Source organism: Micropterus dolomieu, linkage group LG20, assembly GCF_021292245.1.
Source record: "Micropterus dolomieu isolate WLL.071019.BEF.003 ecotype Adirondacks linkage group LG20, ASM2129224v1, whole genome shotgun sequence".
NCBI classification, from domain to species: Eukaryota; Metazoa; Chordata; class Actinopteri; order Centrarchiformes; family Centrarchidae; genus Micropterus; species Micropterus dolomieu.
In genome coordinates this window covers 30,374,613-30,392,877 of record NC_060169.1, presented here as the reverse complement: position 1 = coordinate 30,392,877, position 18,265 = coordinate 30,374,613, and the positions used below count along the sequence as shown (strand labels likewise).

At 40.7% G+C, this 18,265-nt stretch overlaps 1 protein-coding gene across 1 annotated transcript in view; it reads left to right on the top strand.

Moving 5' to 3' along the window:
• LOC123959066 (thrombospondin type-1 domain-containing protein 4-like) overlaps nucleotides 1–18,265 on the top strand; it is a 49,872-nt gene that overhangs the window by 24,300 nt on the left and 7,307 nt on the right. Inside the window, exons 9-12 of the mRNA XM_046032921.1 lie at nucleotides 11,797–12,001; nucleotides 14,694–14,869; nucleotides 15,088–15,184; nucleotides 15,425–15,622. Of these exons, the coding sequence (XP_045888877.1) occupies nucleotides 11,797–12,001; nucleotides 14,694–14,869; nucleotides 15,088–15,184; nucleotides 15,425–15,622 (676 nt within the window). The remainder of the gene's footprint in view (nucleotides 1–11,796; nucleotides 12,002–14,693; nucleotides 14,870–15,087; nucleotides 15,185–15,424; nucleotides 15,623–18,265) is intronic.

The window sequence follows — 18,265 nt, the reverse complement described above, 5'->3', positions numbered from 1 at the left end:
TACTCCTTACCTTAGTATGTCCTGGTGAATTAGGGTTTAATGTTGTGGAAACAATGGTGGCGCAATAGGAAAACCATATGATGAGTCTGGTATGTTTGACTGCAGCAGTTGTGCTTCCAGCATTGCAACGTGGCTTGTGATGAAGTATTTGAGGTGGGGGAGCTCAAAGAGGGCAAAGGGATCTTTTTTGAGTTGTTGTTTCTGTATCTTGGGAGTGAGCAGAAACAACAAAAATTTGTTTTCCATATTGGGTTCTTTCTACTTCAGGATGTTCACGAGACCTTGGATCTGATTCTGACCCTTTTTTGTGATTTGTTAAGAGGTTGTGTGTGTAATTCTGTAATTCCTATTTGTTGGCATCCTTAAAAGATGGCATGCCCACCTGCCAATTATTTCCACACAATTTTAACCAGAGTGGTTTTGCTTACACATTCATTTCAGCCCCGCAAGAATTTCCTTCCTCTCTTACTTTTTCTGTCACATTGAAAATATTCCCCAAAACTTCCTCTGTGTGTTCCAATTTACTGTCAGCAGAAGCCGCCACACTCTCCTCTCTGACTCCTTTCCCTCCCTCCTCTCCTCTCTCTCCCTCCTATTCATTTTCTACCTCTCCCTCCTTTAAAAAAGCCCCAGTCCCCCCTACCTCCCCCGGCTGCACCTCCCCTAGCTCAGTTTACAAGGGGAGCTCGTAGAGATCAGCTCTGTAGTCGGAGGGTTTTTTGGCATTCTCAGAGCTACAGAGGCGAGGAAGAAGCTGACGGGAGCAGCCACTGGACTCGTGTGGAAGCCTGAGTGACTGGTCGAACATTTCTGTGGCCACATGAGAGAATGCTGTCAGGACTGGCTCTTCTGCTGCTCGTCTGCCTCCACATGCGTGTGCAGGGGAAGCCGCGGTCACAGGTAGGACCCGCTTCACCTCCGTTGGGTCCTGGAGGAACCTGGGAGAGAGTGGGGATTCCCATTGATGCTAACACTCTGGCATTGCACAATGCATTACTCAGTGTAAGTTTGTTTTGGACTGAGTGAGGTTTTGGAAGTGGATAATATGCCACTGTATGTCACCAAGAGAAATTCTGGGCATTTATTGGAAGCAGCGCCGGACAGTGTCACTCCATAACTTGGACTGTCAGTGCAGCCCCTTGATCCTGTGGTCCATCTACTGAGTGGTAGTATTTACAGTATGGCTGTTTTCACTGTGGCTCTGCTTGCTCTCTGAGTGGTTTATTTTTCCACAGCGCATTCACAGGCTACTTGTGGGATTAGATTTCCCTCCTAGTGGAGGAGACTGTGAGTCAGGCCTGTCCTAGGACTATAAAGATGTACTTGGAACTCTATTAGGGATACACTGCAAGCCTGAATTAGCCTGTCGCTGCCTGTGGCTCAGCCAGTTTCAGCTCACCTGTGTTTGCCGGTGATTGATGAGGCTGGTGTGAGGTGCCTGAGGTCGTTAATGTAAACTTGTGAAGTGTCAAGGTCTTGATGAGGATGTCAGTACCAGTTTCGTATGACTCTAAACTAAATAGCCATTATTCGTTGCAGGCTGTGGTAGTTAGGGGGGAAAAAGCAGACTGAAGAGGAAATCAAGTTGACAGAGATTGGCATGAATGTTTGTTATTGCTAGCATCAGAGGTCTACACAGTAGTAAACATTCATCCTACACTAAGAACAACCAAATGATGTAATGTCCCTCATCCTACCCTGTGATGTCCAACCTCACTCTCTCAACAACAGACTAAAGACAACTGACATCACTTTGTATAAGAATGGCCGTGGAACATTTTGTTTCAGGATGTTTGCTTTATCTTTCTTTCTAATCAGGTATTTTTGTTTTGACAGTGGCTTCACTTCCTCATCATGAGGTCTCACATATCCCACTGCTGTTTGTGTAAAAATGTTAACATTTACACAATCAATGTTGCTGTAATGGATCAAAACAATCATGTTTGGTTAATAAATCCTAATTAAATTATGAAAATGTAATGTGGGAAAAGTTTTATGTTCAGTTTAATGACGGCCTGGCGTGACCCCTAAGAGAACATTGTGGTCAAATCAACAACCTGTTTTATACCTACACGTGCATCACTGGCACATATCACAAAGTTTTGTCACAACCACAGTTAGCGCAGCTCATGTCAAAATAACCATGCTCATGTAACTGTTCAGTTCGATAGTTTGACACTTCCATTGTCACTTTGTGACAAGTTGAATGTCCTCATGTCATTAATATACTGTATGTCTATTTGTGGATGTTCCCAGCAGAGTCAAACCCATTACCTTGCCGTGTGAATGCCCAGCAGAGACCATTTGGTCATTCTGTTCCCAAAACAGTGCATCCGAATCAGAGCAGTGATGTCAGGAGAAACCTTATGCTTTTTTACGGCTGAATATTCACCATGGTCAGTGCTATTTCTGAGTGTTTTACAAGCATGGGAGCCTTTAACGAAGACGCTCTGCCCTTCGCCCCGGGCTGTGAGGGCAGTTTGTGGTGTGGATGAGGCCTCTTTTTACTGTTGGGATCAAAGGTCTTGCTCCTCACACCTACAAATCTTTTTGCCACTTGGCTACAAAGGCTAATGCTCGCAGCTTGTAAGGTATCCTGTAGAATAGATGATTTTGTGACTTTTAATAATAAATAAATTTTACTTGCTGTTTAAAAAGGCACAAACAGCACTATTAATGCAATGTTTTGGAACGTCAACTGACACTTTTTTGTCCTCAGCTCATCTCTTCCTACATTAGAGTAAATAAGCCCAGCTTGTCTGTGTTTTCATTTTGGTATGACACATGTTGCTATTGATTTCATGAAATGCTATGTTGTGGAGAGTGGAAAGTCGAGTGATTACTATCCAAAACACCAGAACTTGTGTTCCTTTGTGGTTACAGACCACGGTTAGTCTTATAGTTAGTGTTCCCATTATACCAGAGCCAGAAGTGAAATCTGAGGGAAAGGAACAAATTAAATAAACCTGCAAGTTTTGTGCTATTGATGAAGTCACAGCTTCCATGTAGTACATGCATAACCGGGTCACAGTTACATTTTGATTCCTGTAAGGGTTTATTCCTAATTATTTTTGACAAAATGTCCACTGAAAAGTATGTTATGTTGTGATGTAAATTAGTTTATTGTTTGTTTAGTGATGTTTAGTGTTTGTGATGTAGTGTGAGATTTCATCACACTTTTTGATGAAAGCATTACTTGAGTGACATATTCGTATTTTGGTGACATATGTAGATCATAACGATAATGGTGCCAAATTTACTACTCAATATTCTTTGTAATCTTTTAAACAATTAGTGCTTGAATTTAGACAGAGGTAGACAAAAGCAGGCCTCGTATTTCTAGTTGATTTTCTCGGTGGAAACTCTCACTAGCAGGTTTTATTAGCTATGTCTAGCTAAGAAATACAGCTAAGGTTAGCTTTGTGAGGTGGTTGAAAACACTGTCTGTAGTTGACTTTGGATTTTCTAATGAAACTTTTGATATGCACTTGACATGAGATTGTGGTAAATGCCGGTTGAGGGTTCATGTAGAAGACACTGAAATAAAGAAACATCATTGTTCTTGTATAGTAGTGTAGAGACAGGTTGTCCTGGTATTGTAAGTGTGATAAGGAAATATGTAAGGATTAGATTTATTCTACCTCAGTTTGTTTATCTTGAATGATGAATGAAAGATCAGGACAGAGTTTCTAATATTACCCTAAACTCTGATAGCATCCTGGAGTAAGCATTTTGTAATGTAAGCTTTAGCCCCATAAATGAATGTAGTTAATGAGGTGCTACTCACTTTTTAACCAATTGCTGTTCGGGAAGGGATTTAGTGAAGAAATCCATTTTTTTTTTTTGTGGAATTTTTATTATATGATTGTTGGCATGCTAATAATCCACTAATCCTCCAGGCTGTCTCTGACCTTTTCTGTGAACCCACCAATATAATGGATGTGCCCTGAATCACATCCAGTGTGATCTTCAAAAAGAGGACATTTCTCTAATATTTTGTACTATTTCACAGGATGTAACAGTAAATCAGGGATAGTCAGTGGTTCAGTCAGTTTATTGGTGAGAATGTCGCAAGAATGTGAAGTTGATGGCAGTGTGGCTTCCACAGATACAGATGTGTTTGAAGTGCTGACTGAAGTCGCCTGCCCCCGCTCATTAAAACCAGTTAAGGATCCACAGCATCCCAGCATGTGGGAGGCAGATGCTGGTAGCCATGGCAACCACAATGTGAACTTCATATGAAAGAAAGAGAGGGTATTATCATGCCATAATGCATACGTCGTCCCAATCTAAACTTAATTTTTAAACCTAATTTAATTTATTAGATGAGATGATCTTTGAAATGTCATTTCCAGGCACAGCATTGTGTCTTGAGGTCACTTCTACTATAAATTCATTGTCACGGGGATGGTGTTGCATCTGTATTCTCAACCTGGAAGCCAAGTTGGGGCTATATTGCATTTCCAGATGAGCTGGTGTGTCACAGCTGACCAAGTCATGATAACCTTATAGGCCGTTAGCCATAGAACATTACAACTTTGTGTTAGGAGCTGTAGAGGTCCCCAACATGTTTACCAAACATCCCCCTTTAACCCCACGCTCATAAATATGTTTAAAATTTTTTCTGCACTACTTCCATTCCAGGATGCCTTTTTACAGTAGACTGCACAGGTCATAGCATGCCTCCAGAGGTTAGCCATGAGGAGCTGTTTATTTTTTTATTTTGCTTTATGCGGTCAGTGGGAAAGCTGAGATTGCCAAGACACAGGTTAGAAGGTTCTGGTGGGATCTGAGCCTAAGCCAACCTGGATTCATGTGGATTAAGGCTTGGGGGTGCTGCACCATCTCCAGACTTAGAAAACATCCTTTTATTCATAAACGCATCCATTTCATTGCCCTTTGGAGCATTTGGACCAGCAGCACGTAGCCATATGAGTTGTTTTGGGCAAGTCTGTTAGGTCAACTTTGTTGATGTTAAAATCCTTCCATGTAGTGAGGCCTTGGTACCAACAGTAGTGTACTAACCTATTGTGGGACACCCTGGCACACTGCTCTGGACATGGGAAAGAGCCTGCAAGTCACATACACTGCATTTGCGTTGTGTCTGTCAAAGCCCCTATAAACAACATGACATTGTATGTTAACATACTTTGTCACTACCGCTGATTTACAATGTGATTTGGATATAAGATACTTTATTTGTGAATTGCTGTCATGGGACTGTTTTCATTGTTTTTATATTTTGAGTCTGTCACATGTTAATGTCTGAGATGTTTGTTTTACATATTTGTACTGTATAACCAGACCAGCTGGAATTATGTTGAACCCTAAATCTTAATCAAATGCACCACACCGACAGTTGGATACATTTTAGAAATAGAGGAAAAAGGTGACAGAGAGATACATGTTGAGCCTTGTGCAATATGTAATGTGCATGGCTTCTGTTCTAGTGTATATGGCCCAAAACCAGCAGATGCTTAAGGCTGTGGTCCAGCCATGAGCATCTGCTGGTCTCAGCCTTGGGCTTGAAGTGTCTGTCAGTCACAGATTATTCTGTCTGAGCACCCTAAACACTGGCTGACAGTGTCTAACATGTGCACATTACACATGTTAGACAGGGAAACCGTTGCCTTCTCTTTCCAAACTCTCTCTCTCTTTGACATGCTTTGTAGTTTTTCAATACATTTTGTATCTCTTCCCATAACTCAGGTCTCAGTCTCTTCAGCAGCTCTGCTGCAGAAAGACACCAGACCACTGTTGGTTGTCAGTCTGTTACAGAGGAGCACTAATGTAATTTTAGCAGACACAAGAGTGTTGAAAAGGCAGTATAATTAACCATTTTAAAGAAAAGTACAGTCTTGGTCACAGAGTAAACTGTGTCAGGTTTCTCTGAGACCTTCCATCCAGCGCCAAGTAAAGCCTGTTTTCCACCACATTTACAGCAGTAGAGACAACTTTAAAGCCTCCATGTTATGGCTTCCACTGCTGTTAATTTAGTGTGGTATCATTCTGGGAATTAGCTTTTTATTCAGTGTGGAGCCACAAACCAGGCCTCCTACATGGATAAAAGCTCTATTATTTCAAGGCAACTGTAACGTTATGCTAGAGCTGTCGGGAAGAGATTTAGTGCCTGTGCAACTGTATATCTTGACATTGTTGTTTAGTATTAAGGAATGAGACAAATGTCTGATATGTGCATCTCTTTCCCCCAACTGTCTGATATTCTGCCTGACAGAAGTTTTTCCAGAGGGAACTAAAAAGTGATGAACACGGCGTGGACACGCTTGTTGCTGCAATGTTTTGTGACGGATGAAGTTATTGTCAGTTTCTTATAATATTTGTTTATGTTTATATTTTGCGTGTATTTTTTCAAATTCCTTCAAAGTTGTTTTAATTTTTCAAAGTTGCTTTAATTTTTATGTATTTGGTTGTGTTGTTTGTATTTGCAGCGTGTTTTCTAAATGCTGCACATGTGTGGTCAATTTGATGAAGATCTTTTTTTTAAATTGCAGTTCGTTTTCCCTTGTTGGCCGCCATAGTAGTGGATATCAGAATGTGTGTTCAGTGCAGTATATTATTACACATAAATGCTTTTGTTGCATATTGTTTATAAATATCACCAATACATTTATAGTTGGTATCAGTATTCCACCAATCAGTATTTTATATTAATAAACCTCTCCCTCTTAAACTGATCAAATGACTACTTGTAATGTGAAAGGTGTTGCTCATAGTGATGAACACAAACAGAATTGTCCCCAACTCTGCAGTTCCCCTTAGCTTTGCAGAGCATGTTAGTGTCCTTCAGCCCATTGTTTTGGTTTTACAGCCTTTAATGATTTGGTACAATTTTACTGCCAGCTGCTACTTTTTTTTAGTAGCAGCAGGCAGCTTTTTTCAGCGAAAAAGCTCTGATAAACTCACTATACTCTATCCAGAACCAAGTGGTAGCTGCTGAACACATTGGAGTGTATAGCAGCAAAAGAGACAGATATTTGGCTGAGTTTCTCTCAGGAGTTGTTGGAGACAGGAACAGACCTTGATTGTGAGCATTGTATTTACATTTGTAGGCAACTTTTTGCTAATGTCAATGTTGAGTTCATAGCTTGTTTCCACTGCCCCCAAGTGGCCACATAACATTTAATACTTCTTTAAAATACTATTTTTTATTTTTAACCTGTCCTAAGGCATGCAGTGGCTATACCACAGCCAATGGTTTAAGAGGTTAAGCGGAACACAAGTAGAGGCCCCTTCCCTCTGTTTTATAGATCCCCAAATTCACATGACCCCAGAAATGAGTTGGAATTTTATTCATTTTAGGACCCAGCACACTCAATAATGTGTTACACTTAATGTTTATCCTACAACTCACAGTTCACTCAGAGGCTAATAACCATAATGCTAACCACTGGGGGTCCAGACCCCAAGATTTGGATTCTCTGCCCTAGTTTTTTTTTTTTATTGTATTCAAACATTAAAGCTGTAAAGTGAGTGTAAGTGCTGCCATTATTGATCTGTATGTCTGTGGGGGTAAACTTGTAGTTCAATGAGAAAGAGACTAAAACTCACCTCTCAGGAAGTCTGTGTCTAATCATAAATCTGTGTCTTGTTGTGTTTTCTGGAAGTAGAAGAAATCTCCGGTGACAAGTGCCTTTGGCTGTGGGAGTTCAGCAATATGATGAGTTTAACCCAGCTGCATCTTGTGGGACAAAACCATCAGGATTTATTCTAAGATTATGTTGTTTTCAGTGTTGGTGAGTTGACTGGGAGTTGACTCCACTGTCCTGAAACATGTAACCATTTCCAGATGAAGGTGAGCTTTAGCAACATTTAAAAAATCCTGTTATAATTCCACTGAAAACAGGGCGATTTCCCTTACCAGATGGCACAAACCACCGACAGAGAGATGGTGAAAAAGCATTGACATGCTCTCTGAGTGAAGAAAGTGGAGACTGCAAAGCTGCCACCTCGTTCATCAACCACAATGAGAGTTCTGCTGGGAAGAGTTAGTGAGGCTTTCGCTGTGTTCTGACACCAGCGTCACCTCATTTTGATGGGTTCACAGTTAAGGTCACATTTGTCAGAGACAGCCTGGAGAGAAGATGTGACAATTTGGGGGATTATTCAGGGACAGATTAGGATGTTAGTGTTTTGTGCAGCATGCTACTGTGAGGCTTAAATGTTTGTCTTGACAGTTTAGTGATTTCAGTGGTGCAACTGTCCAAATCACTAGATTTCAAATAGTCCCTTAACACTCATGCTGCCTAGGTTGTAGGCGTTAAACCTCTTGGTTCTTCCCATATCAGCGGAACAAAAACCCATTGTGTTTTGAAATCCACAGTCATATGATATTACATTGACAATTCAGATTTTGGGTCAATGCATTTCAATGTTTATTCTCCACTCCAACATTAATATGTTTTGATTCAGACAATTTCCCATCCAAATGGCCACAGCTAAACTCTCACCATGTCAGCATCTATTTTATGAGAGGAACATTTTTTCCTTTTTCAGGCAAAGGCTAACTGCTATAATTTTGTTGTTTTAGTTTGAAGGAATTTATGGTGAAAATGGAGACGCGGGGGTTATATTCAGCGGTAGTCATGTCACAGTCCTCCCTGACTGCATTTTTATTTGTTTTCCACGGTGTGCCTATTGTAGTTTGTCAAAATGTGTTTTACTGTTCATTCTGTATTCGTTTATTCCTGTAGTGTTCTGAGTTGCTTTATATTCAATGATCTGTAAAGCGAGATCATGAAACGCAGCAGCTTTCTCCTGAATGTTATCGTGTCATGTTTAGTGATTTTTATCCCGGCTTTATCCAGCCCCTTGCTGTACTGCAACCTAATTCCACACTGACCACAGCTTTATTTTTTTCAGCACTTTCAGTTTGCTGTTCTTTTCTCTCATCACTTATTTCCTGTGTGGAAGGAGGCACTTCATGTTTGTTTTGGCCCAGGTGGTGTTTTGGCCCAAAACAGAGTGAGCTGCTATGGGTGGGAGGGAGCCAGATTCTCCTCTTTAGTTCACAACTGCCTTAGTCCACCTCCTGGCCACCATTCCCCCCTCCATCTTTCCTGCTACACCTCCCTCTAGCCCGCGTTTCATCCCTTTACTTTACCCTTCTACACCTCCAAGTCCTCTCCTTGTTCTCTTTGTTTCCCTCTATCTGTCTTCCCAGTGACCTGCAGCTGACATACGGCTGCTCTGGTACAGCTAAACCCATGGAGATGACCACAGTTTTTATGACTTATTAGGCATTTCCTGTAAATGTGTCTGTCATCTTTGGAGCTCGGTTTGGCACCTCACAACCACATGTAAAGCTCAGCAGACCCACATTGGTTTATGAGGAAGCTGTCATATTTTACATGTTTTTTATGAATGTTGAGACCCAGTTCATGCATTAGCTCGAGAGTTACAGCAAGAGGAATATGTCAGCTTAAGTGAAGAGAGATCATACGCAAATTAGCTCTGTGAGGGAATTAACCTGAAATAAGTCAGCAAGAGGTAAAAAGGAACGGATACGTAAGGTGACTGAAAGTAAGGTACAGAAAACAAAGAACAACAATTCTATATGAAACATTTATTACACACACTTTTAATAACTACTAGACACCTAAATGAATGGATAAATGCAGGCATGAATGTAATGAACACAGCAGTGCATAACTGACAAATGATTGAGGACAAGTGTAATCAGTTAAGTGGATAACTTTATCACTGTCACTGTTATGCACCGCTCAGCAACTGAGAGGTTACTTGGGAAGCATGAGAGATATATTTACATGTCATGAGGATTAAAGGGAGATCTTTCCTGTCCTTGAAATAGCATATCGCATCAACCCCAATATCAAAGTAAAGGTATTTTGTTTCACTGGTGGTTCAGATCGCCAGTGAAGTTGTGCTGGAAGGGAGGAGGGGCAGTGCTGTGTCTCTGTGGGGCGCTGTGAGGCATGCTCCACTGTGTTTGACCTCATGTGGCCAGCTGATTTCTCTTGTGGAGCTCCCAAGAGCTTGGGCTTCTTCAGGCATTGTTGTTCCTGCATGGTGATTCAAGTCAGTTGTCTCTCTCAGAAGGCGGATTACATCTTTCAAACCCACTTGGCTGGGTGTGCTGGAGCCGGTTTGGCTTTCAGTCAAAGTTCGTTCCAGTTCTAATCTTTCTTGTGTTAAAGCAAGAAGCAGGTTTCTTGCAGAAAGGTTCCTTTTTTCAGAGTTGGGCTGGGCTCCAGACAGAGGGCCCACAGGCTGCTGTCCAGACGGTTGCCCCCCTCTGACCCCAAGCCAGAGGGAGAGGTAACAACAAGAAGCCAAAAAAGAAGAAGAAGAAGCAGAAGAAGACTAAAGACACGAAGACAAGATGAGGATCCCTGGGGTCACTCCTGGCTTTATAGTCTTCTGTTCAGGGGGCTGCTGTCTGATGTCAATGGCTAAAATGTACTCCACCCACCCCAGATGCATTCTGTCTTAATTATTTTCTTTGTTATTATTTCTTTCCTAAATAATTAATAAAGTTTGTTACCAATTTTATTGTGAAAGTGAAAGACACTAAACACATTTTAGGCATATATGAACTATCCACTTTGCAATAAGTAGCCTAAGTAGTGGACTGTTAATGTCAATCATGTTTCATCTGTTATTATTAATAATAAACATACATATGTCCTCCCTATAAATGCATACATATTTATAACAGAAAATGAGGAGTGAGGAATGTCAAATAAAATCAATACATGTTGTATTAATACATTGTCCATGTCATTGCGATCACAGCAGTGTCTTCCCTTTCTCTCCTGAGAAGGGAGAAACGATGAAGGGGTGAAGGGGTAACCCAGACCAGGCACACATCACACCAATTTACATCTTCTTTCTGGAATACTGGATGTGTGTAACTAGCTGTGGTTAGTTAAGTTCCTGCATCAAAATCAGCATGTTGATATTAAACTTAACATATTTCCTATAATATAAATTATACTGGGTGCTGGCCGCGTTATCAGACCTACAGGGTCAGATGTAAAACGGGGCAATGGTCACTTAACTTCCCTTGATGTCATCCCTTGAGTCCTGGCATGGTTTATTTATACTCAGAAGAAAGTGAAGACAGGACGTTTGGGGGGAAGTTTTTTCACTGAGTCCTCAGAAATCTTGTTTATGAGTCAGAGGCCATATTTAGGCTGTTTTAGGAGAGGGCATCAGTTACGTGTGGAGTATTTAAATTGTTCACCATCAGCATATTTCCTAAAGTTTTGTTATCGGCAACTGTGGTCTGAACTGCAATAACCACAGCCCAGTGTGTTTGGGTGTACACTAGCTCAGTGGGCCAGTTTTGGCTGCTTCACTGCCTGTTTGCACAGCAAGTTTCTTTTAGTGCTGGTTTGAGTGAATTTATGGACTGCTGATGTTAACTGTTCTATTTTTACTGTGCCCAGGTTTCCTGTAATTTATTATCAACAATGTGACAAAACTCACACCCGTAGAAATTCAAGCCAAATGATGTCTTCTGGAATGTAAAAGAATCCTTGCTAATTTGTTATTCTATTATTGTAGTTAATGATGTGAATTTATGGAATTTTGCAGGTGCAACATGGCTTAACTTTGTAAATATAGTCTTTTATGGCTAATTCTGTCTTTTTGTTTGACCAAGAAAAGTTTATGTATATTCAGTTAATCATAAACAACTATTTTATTAAACACGTTTAGTGCACACTTTGATACTTCAGCTACTGCTGAGCACTCTGTAATGCTCCTCAATCCACACTCCTTCATTTGAAGTCCTATTTCTTCTCTGTCTCACAGAGTTTAGGCTGCGATGAGTATCTTGGATCAGGAAAGGTGATGGACAGGTGCGGCGTGTGTGGAGGAGACAACACAACCTGCAGGCTGGTCTCTGGAGTGTTTAAACACAGTTTATCCAAGATCGGCTACCACAAGATAGTGGAGATCCCAGAGGGAGCCACCAAGATCAACGTCACAGAAATGGTGAAGAGCAGAAACTACCTAGGTGGGAAAAATACACTCGTCACATTGATACTGCACTCCACAGCACCAGCTCACACAGTGTTTGCACACGTTTGTAGTTTCACAGCAGAGAAACCTAAGCTAAGAAAAGCATTCAGTCTTCTTGCTCAGGAGTGGTTTGCTGTTTTTAAATTCTAGCTACTGTTTTCCATCTGGATGAGTGTTACTACAGTAAACTACCAATAGAACATAACATCTCTACCCTTGGCTAGGCTTGAAGAGAAGCTAGTTCAGGCAGACATCTTGAAACTATTTTGTTACTTGCCACTTCTGCTGCACTTTGGAAAGCCCCACTTCCACCCCAGAATCCACCTGTAGCCTTCACTCCCCACTCCCTGCTGTGCTGAGCTTGGTGTTTTCTTCTGGGGAGTGATGAGGTCAGAACCCAGACGCCAAATATCAGTGCTTTACATATTTGCATTGACATAATAATCCATTCCCTGTGAGTTGGCTGAGTGAACTTGTCACAGTTTGGTGGTGAAGGCAGGGTTGAGCAGGTTAGAGGACCCAAATGCAGGACACAAGGCAAAGGAGGTACAGTTCAAGGGGTTTTAATAAACAAACCAAGGCGAGCACACACAGAACAGAAACACCAGGTGTATATATACACAGGGACTAACGAGCAGGGCGGGAGCAACACAGGTGACAGACATGAGGCTAACGAGGCACAGGTAGGGAGAGGGAGAGAGAGAGAGCGGGGGAAAACAGAGACAGACATGCAGAGGGATCACTGGGGTAACAGACATGACAAGGGTTACCGAACACTAGACGAAAGACAAGACAGACCCCCAAAACCCAACAGACCAAAATAACGTAACAAAGTGCAAAACACCGCATGGCAGACAGGCAGAGTGTGACAGAACTACATTTGGGGGAAAATCCTAAATACTAGATGAATAACAGCAGTTAGTAATGCTTGAAAATGGAAGGAGTTTAAGGAGGGTCTTGAAATTGCAGCTTTTATTTAATAATTTATTTTATAACAGTCTAGAGTCCAGAAGGTTGAATGACACAAAATATCTGCATATGGATAATTCCTAATCATTGAGGCATTGGCACTGACTGGTATCCTACTTGTATCTTCTGCTCTAAGATAGTAAAACTTACTTGCTTACTTTACATTTCATAACACTAAAAATCTTATCAAACGGGGGTCTGTGTTCTAAATAGTGTCTGTGTAGGGGTCCTTGATGTGAAAAGGTTTGAGAACCACTGGTCTACAGGGAATTTTAAAATTAAGAAAAAAGATCGCAATTTAGATTGTGGATCGTTATTGGGATCAGATAGATTGTGATGTTATCTTTTGGTCAGCTGACATTTGAGAAACTGCCATTTGAAAGTTGTACTAGTTCGAACTGTGCAGGCATCAGCTTCTTATAAAATGAATTAGATTGGCCTGAAAAGGCAGATCAACCAGATGGCAGTGTCATTTTTTTCAGGATTTCTCCTGCATGAAGTCTATATTACCACCCACCACTGTGGTGCAGCCTTTCATTGGACCCTCTGAGAGAAACGCACACACAGATAATTGGCATCTTTATAGAGGTGCAACGGTGGGACACAGTAGTGGGTTATTTTCAGAAGTGAATGTTGGAATGTCAGACATTGTTTAATGAGAGCCATGCCCCAACTCAGCAATGGGTTCGGAGGAAGAGGGGAGCGGTCCCCGATCCCACCCCCAACCGCTTCCCTCCAGGAAAGTGCAAAAACATGCTTTCATTAGAGGATCTTACCCCTAAAGCCTCACCATCCTTTTTAATTAAGGTAAGGAATTTCACCACTCTGGAAAAGAAAGAACTAGGAACACTCTGAGGATGAATTCAGTGGCTACCTTTCAAATCCCAACTGCATGGATGTCAAGTCTGCTCTGCTTGAACTGACCATTTATAAGCACACAAGTATACAGAGATATGTACAGCCATATACACTTTCACACAACAATTTATAAGCACCCTGTACATTCATACACACTGACTACTAACTACTGTTAGCATCATTTTGAAACTGAAAATTATACTTGGACAATGGCCCCTTTCACTTCCCAATGGAAGGAACTGTGAAACATAAAATAAACAGGAGTCAAATTAAAAAAAAAGATTTTGAATTGATGAGGAGAGTTCGAGTTAGATGTATAAATAGGTTTTAAAATGCAAACAAGAATATAAATCAAGGGCACGAGTCAGCACGAGCCACCTACTGTATCCTCATCATGTCCCTGATTTTTCCTCAGTTGGCCTCTGTTCTATGCTGTGCATCCCTGATGTGCTTTTAGTTGTTTAAACACTCTTTTACAAGCCTGTCTAATGTTACACTTCTAATGCTTTTCTAATGGCCTCTTGTACTTAATCCATGAAATCAGTGGAAACATCTTGGGATATTATGTTACAGGATTTGCATGAAAGATTTGCCAGCACAAACAGATAGTCACGTTTATAAAAGGCATTTCTTTGAAAGCGCACGTGACAGCATTTATTCCGTTAGCTATAATTACTTTTTTGGGTGGAGAAAGTCAGTGTCCAAGCTTTTTTTTATATTGTACTACAGTTCTCATTATGCCTAAATGGTTTTACATTAAACAATAATTATGTGGAAGAGGTTGTGGCAGTATTTTCCTTTTCGTTTGAGCCCAGGGCTGTCAGTGGTGATTGTGTGGTTATTCTCTCTGTCCCTTCCAGCTCTCAGAAGCCGATCAGGGCGATCCATCATTAATGGAAACTGGGCTATTGACCGACCAGGGAAGTATGAGGCAGGGGGAACCATGTTCACCTACCGCCGACCCAACGAAATCCGTAGCACAGCTGGGGAGTCCTTTGTTGCTGAAGGGCCCACCAATGAGATCCTGGACGTTTATGTAAGTAATGAATCAACTCAGACCTCCAGATACTTACAGTAGTGACTTCTTTACTTTCATTCATACTGACAGGCCTTAGCTTGACCTGAGGAACTAAGGTTTGTCATTGTATGGTCACTTTTCAGAGTAGGTATCACATTTTAGAAGGACACCATTTAAATATTTGAAATTGAGTATTATTTTGTGATTGTTACTGGGTCTCATCTACTTCACCTCAGATGATCTTCCAGCAGCCAAACCCCGGTGTTCACTATGAGTACATTCTGCCCTCTGAGAAACCAGTTGACCCTCAGCAACCAAACCACAGACCAGAAGGTAGATAACACCCTGATTGTTGCTTTATAGGCAAAACAATTAATCGAGAAAAATAATGGGCAGAATAATTAATAATTAAGTTAGTTTCAGCCCAACGCATTTCCATCTATTCATACAAATATCCAACCAACCAAGCATTTATTCATCCTCATATATGTAATTTCACTTTACTCATCCATTCACCACAGTTAGATTATGCTATGTTTTTAGTGCGTGTAAACTCATGTGTCCATGTCTTAGGGAATGCTGTGAATGGACAGGGTGGATACGATCATCACAGCAACACTCACCAGGAAAACCTTGATCCAGCAGGTGGGGAGAGGGACCCTTCTCGTCTCCCCGAAAACCAGGTCCCTGTCGTACAACCACCCAGGCGCTTGAGAGAGTACAATTGGATACTGGCTGGTGCTACAGAGTGCAGCGCCTCATGTGGTAAAGGTCAGTCAAACATTTAGGTTTTAGGTTTTCAGTTGCAGACACATTGAGTGGCCGGCAATTGGAACCAAAGGGAAGTACACTTGAATTTTTACGTTATCAACATTGGAAGCAACCAGAAGTACTTGTAATGTAAAATTATAAAATGTTACATTAAAATTTCTTACAAGGTGTCCAAAATCTTGGAATCCTCCATTAAGTCACTTTGACATTTGTCTTTAAATTAACAATTTATGTTTTCAGTGATCAGAATTTAATGATCAATTGGCAGTTACAAAGTAAAACTAGGTCCATAAATCAGTTATTATGAAATATAAATAATATAAACTGTACTAAAAACAAACACCTTTACCTTTTTTTATTTTTAAAAGGTTAATTTTTTGACCTTTGCCACATCTCTAATAAAGGCAGGAATCTCTGTCTATCTCTGTCAACACGTTCAGAATTAATACATATAGAGAACAGCGCTGAGCGGAGCTCTGCAGCAGCGACGGTGGGGAACGCTCATAGGGACAGGGCTTATCCATATATTATGTATTATAGTGAGCTGAAACTGAGTTATCATCATCATGCAGGTTTAAAAAAGGAAGGTGTTGAAACGGAGTTCTAAGTTTTCTGAAGTTCTAAGGAACCGCTGCATATCTAGCAGTGTCTTTGCCATTGTCATGTTGTTTCAGTGTTATTAATGCTGTAGGTTAGTGTGGGCAAATAAGTTTGAGTGCCCAGTTAGTTCAGTCAGTAGTGCACAGAGCTTTGCCCTTGCGCAAACAATTTTTTTTCCCTCTACAACAAATTAACTATGAAAAGACTGTTTCACATGATCATAATAAAGCATGTGCTGGAGAGTGTGCATCTGGCGATTGATCCACATCCATTATATTTTCTCAGCATCTCCAGCAGAGGAACTTCCTGTGCTTCTCATTAAAGGGAATCCAAAAAAAATCCTTGCGCTTTTATTTTGTAGGCACGATCACTGTGAAGTGATTATGTGAGTAACTGTTGCTGTTATGACTGAGCACCTGCCGCTATCAAAGTATTTTTTATGTATTTATTTATTTGGCCTGCGGGCCGCCTCTTGCCAACCACTGCTGTAGGTGAAACCAATGTGAGATGCACATTTTGAACAAAAACACAGGGAGGCGTCACATCGGCCGCTGTGAAGGGGCACTGCACTATTTTAAAAAAAAACTTAACATTTAATATAACACATGCAATTTGTTTTGTACAGAATAGTTTCTTATATTTTGGATACAGGATTCAGTGCTTAAATTAAATACCATAAAACTTCAATTAATGGCCGAGTCCCAAATAGCTGCCTGCCCCATTTACTGGCCTGGTGTGGGAACACATTTTGACAAATAAATGCAGGTCTCCATTAAATGCCTGGTCTGGTTTTTATAGCCTAGAAGTTGTTGGATGTATAAAATCTCTTAAACTCCGCTGGGTCACCCGCTTTAGCTGCTTCTAAGCTGCTTAGATCGTTGCTACAAATATTAATGTTTAAACGTATGATCAATATGTCAGTATGAACATGCTACACATTGTTAGATCAGTTAGATTCTCCACAAAACAAACAAAAGTTAATTTAACGGAAACAACAAGCCCCAAAGTAAAATTCTTATAGATCTACCGGTGTAACAAGAGAGTGTACAAGAGAAAAAAAAGATGTGCTGACTTGGCTGTTACCTTTGAAGGACTCCTTAAGTCCAAATGTGTCCATTCCTTGATTATTTAAATTCCTTTAGTCTGTAAGGGTCTATAATAATAATAATCCTTATTTGTAGAGCACTTTTCAAAAACAAGTTACAAAGAGCTTTAACAAGTGTAAAGAATAATACAAAAAAAAAAACAAGATAAGAGCATGAAAAATTTATATAAAATTAGTAAAATACAATAAAATAAAAGGGATAAAATAAAGTCAAATAAGATCGGGAAAGGCTCTCCTATAAAAGTATGTTTTAAGAAGGGACTTAAAAGAGTTCACTGACTCAGCCGACCTGATTTCCTCAGGCAGGCTGTTCCAGAGCCTCGGGACCCTGACAGCAAACTCTCTGTCCCCTTTAGTTTTCAGTCAAGACTCTGGAACAGACAACAGACCTCTGCCCGAGGAACTCAAGGTACGTGCTGGTGTGTATGGGACTAAAAGTTCAGAAATATAACAAGGCAAGAGGCCATGAAGAGCTTTAAAAGTGATCAATAAAATTTTGAAGTCAATTCTAAAACATACTGGGAGCCAGTGTAATGAAGCTAAAATAGGAGTAATGTGGTCATATTTCTTTGTTCTGGTTAAAAGCCTGGCAGCTGAGTTCTGGACAGTCTGGAGTCGATCAATAGATTTTTGGGTTAAACAGGTGAAAAGGCTGTTGCAATAATGCAGGCGTGATGAGATGAAGGCGTGTAAAATGGTCTCGGTGTCCTTAAAAGTTAACATAGATCGAATTTTTGCTATATTTCAAAGTTGATAAAAACATGATTGAACAAGCTTTGTGGTGTGCTGCTCGAAATTTAAATTACTATCAAACCAAACACCAAGGTTCTTTGCCACAGGCTTAATGTGATTTACTAGGGAACCAGCAGATGGCAGTATTTGATTTGCCATCTGCTGAGACCCGATGACCAGGATTTCTGTTTTGTCTGAGTTCAGCT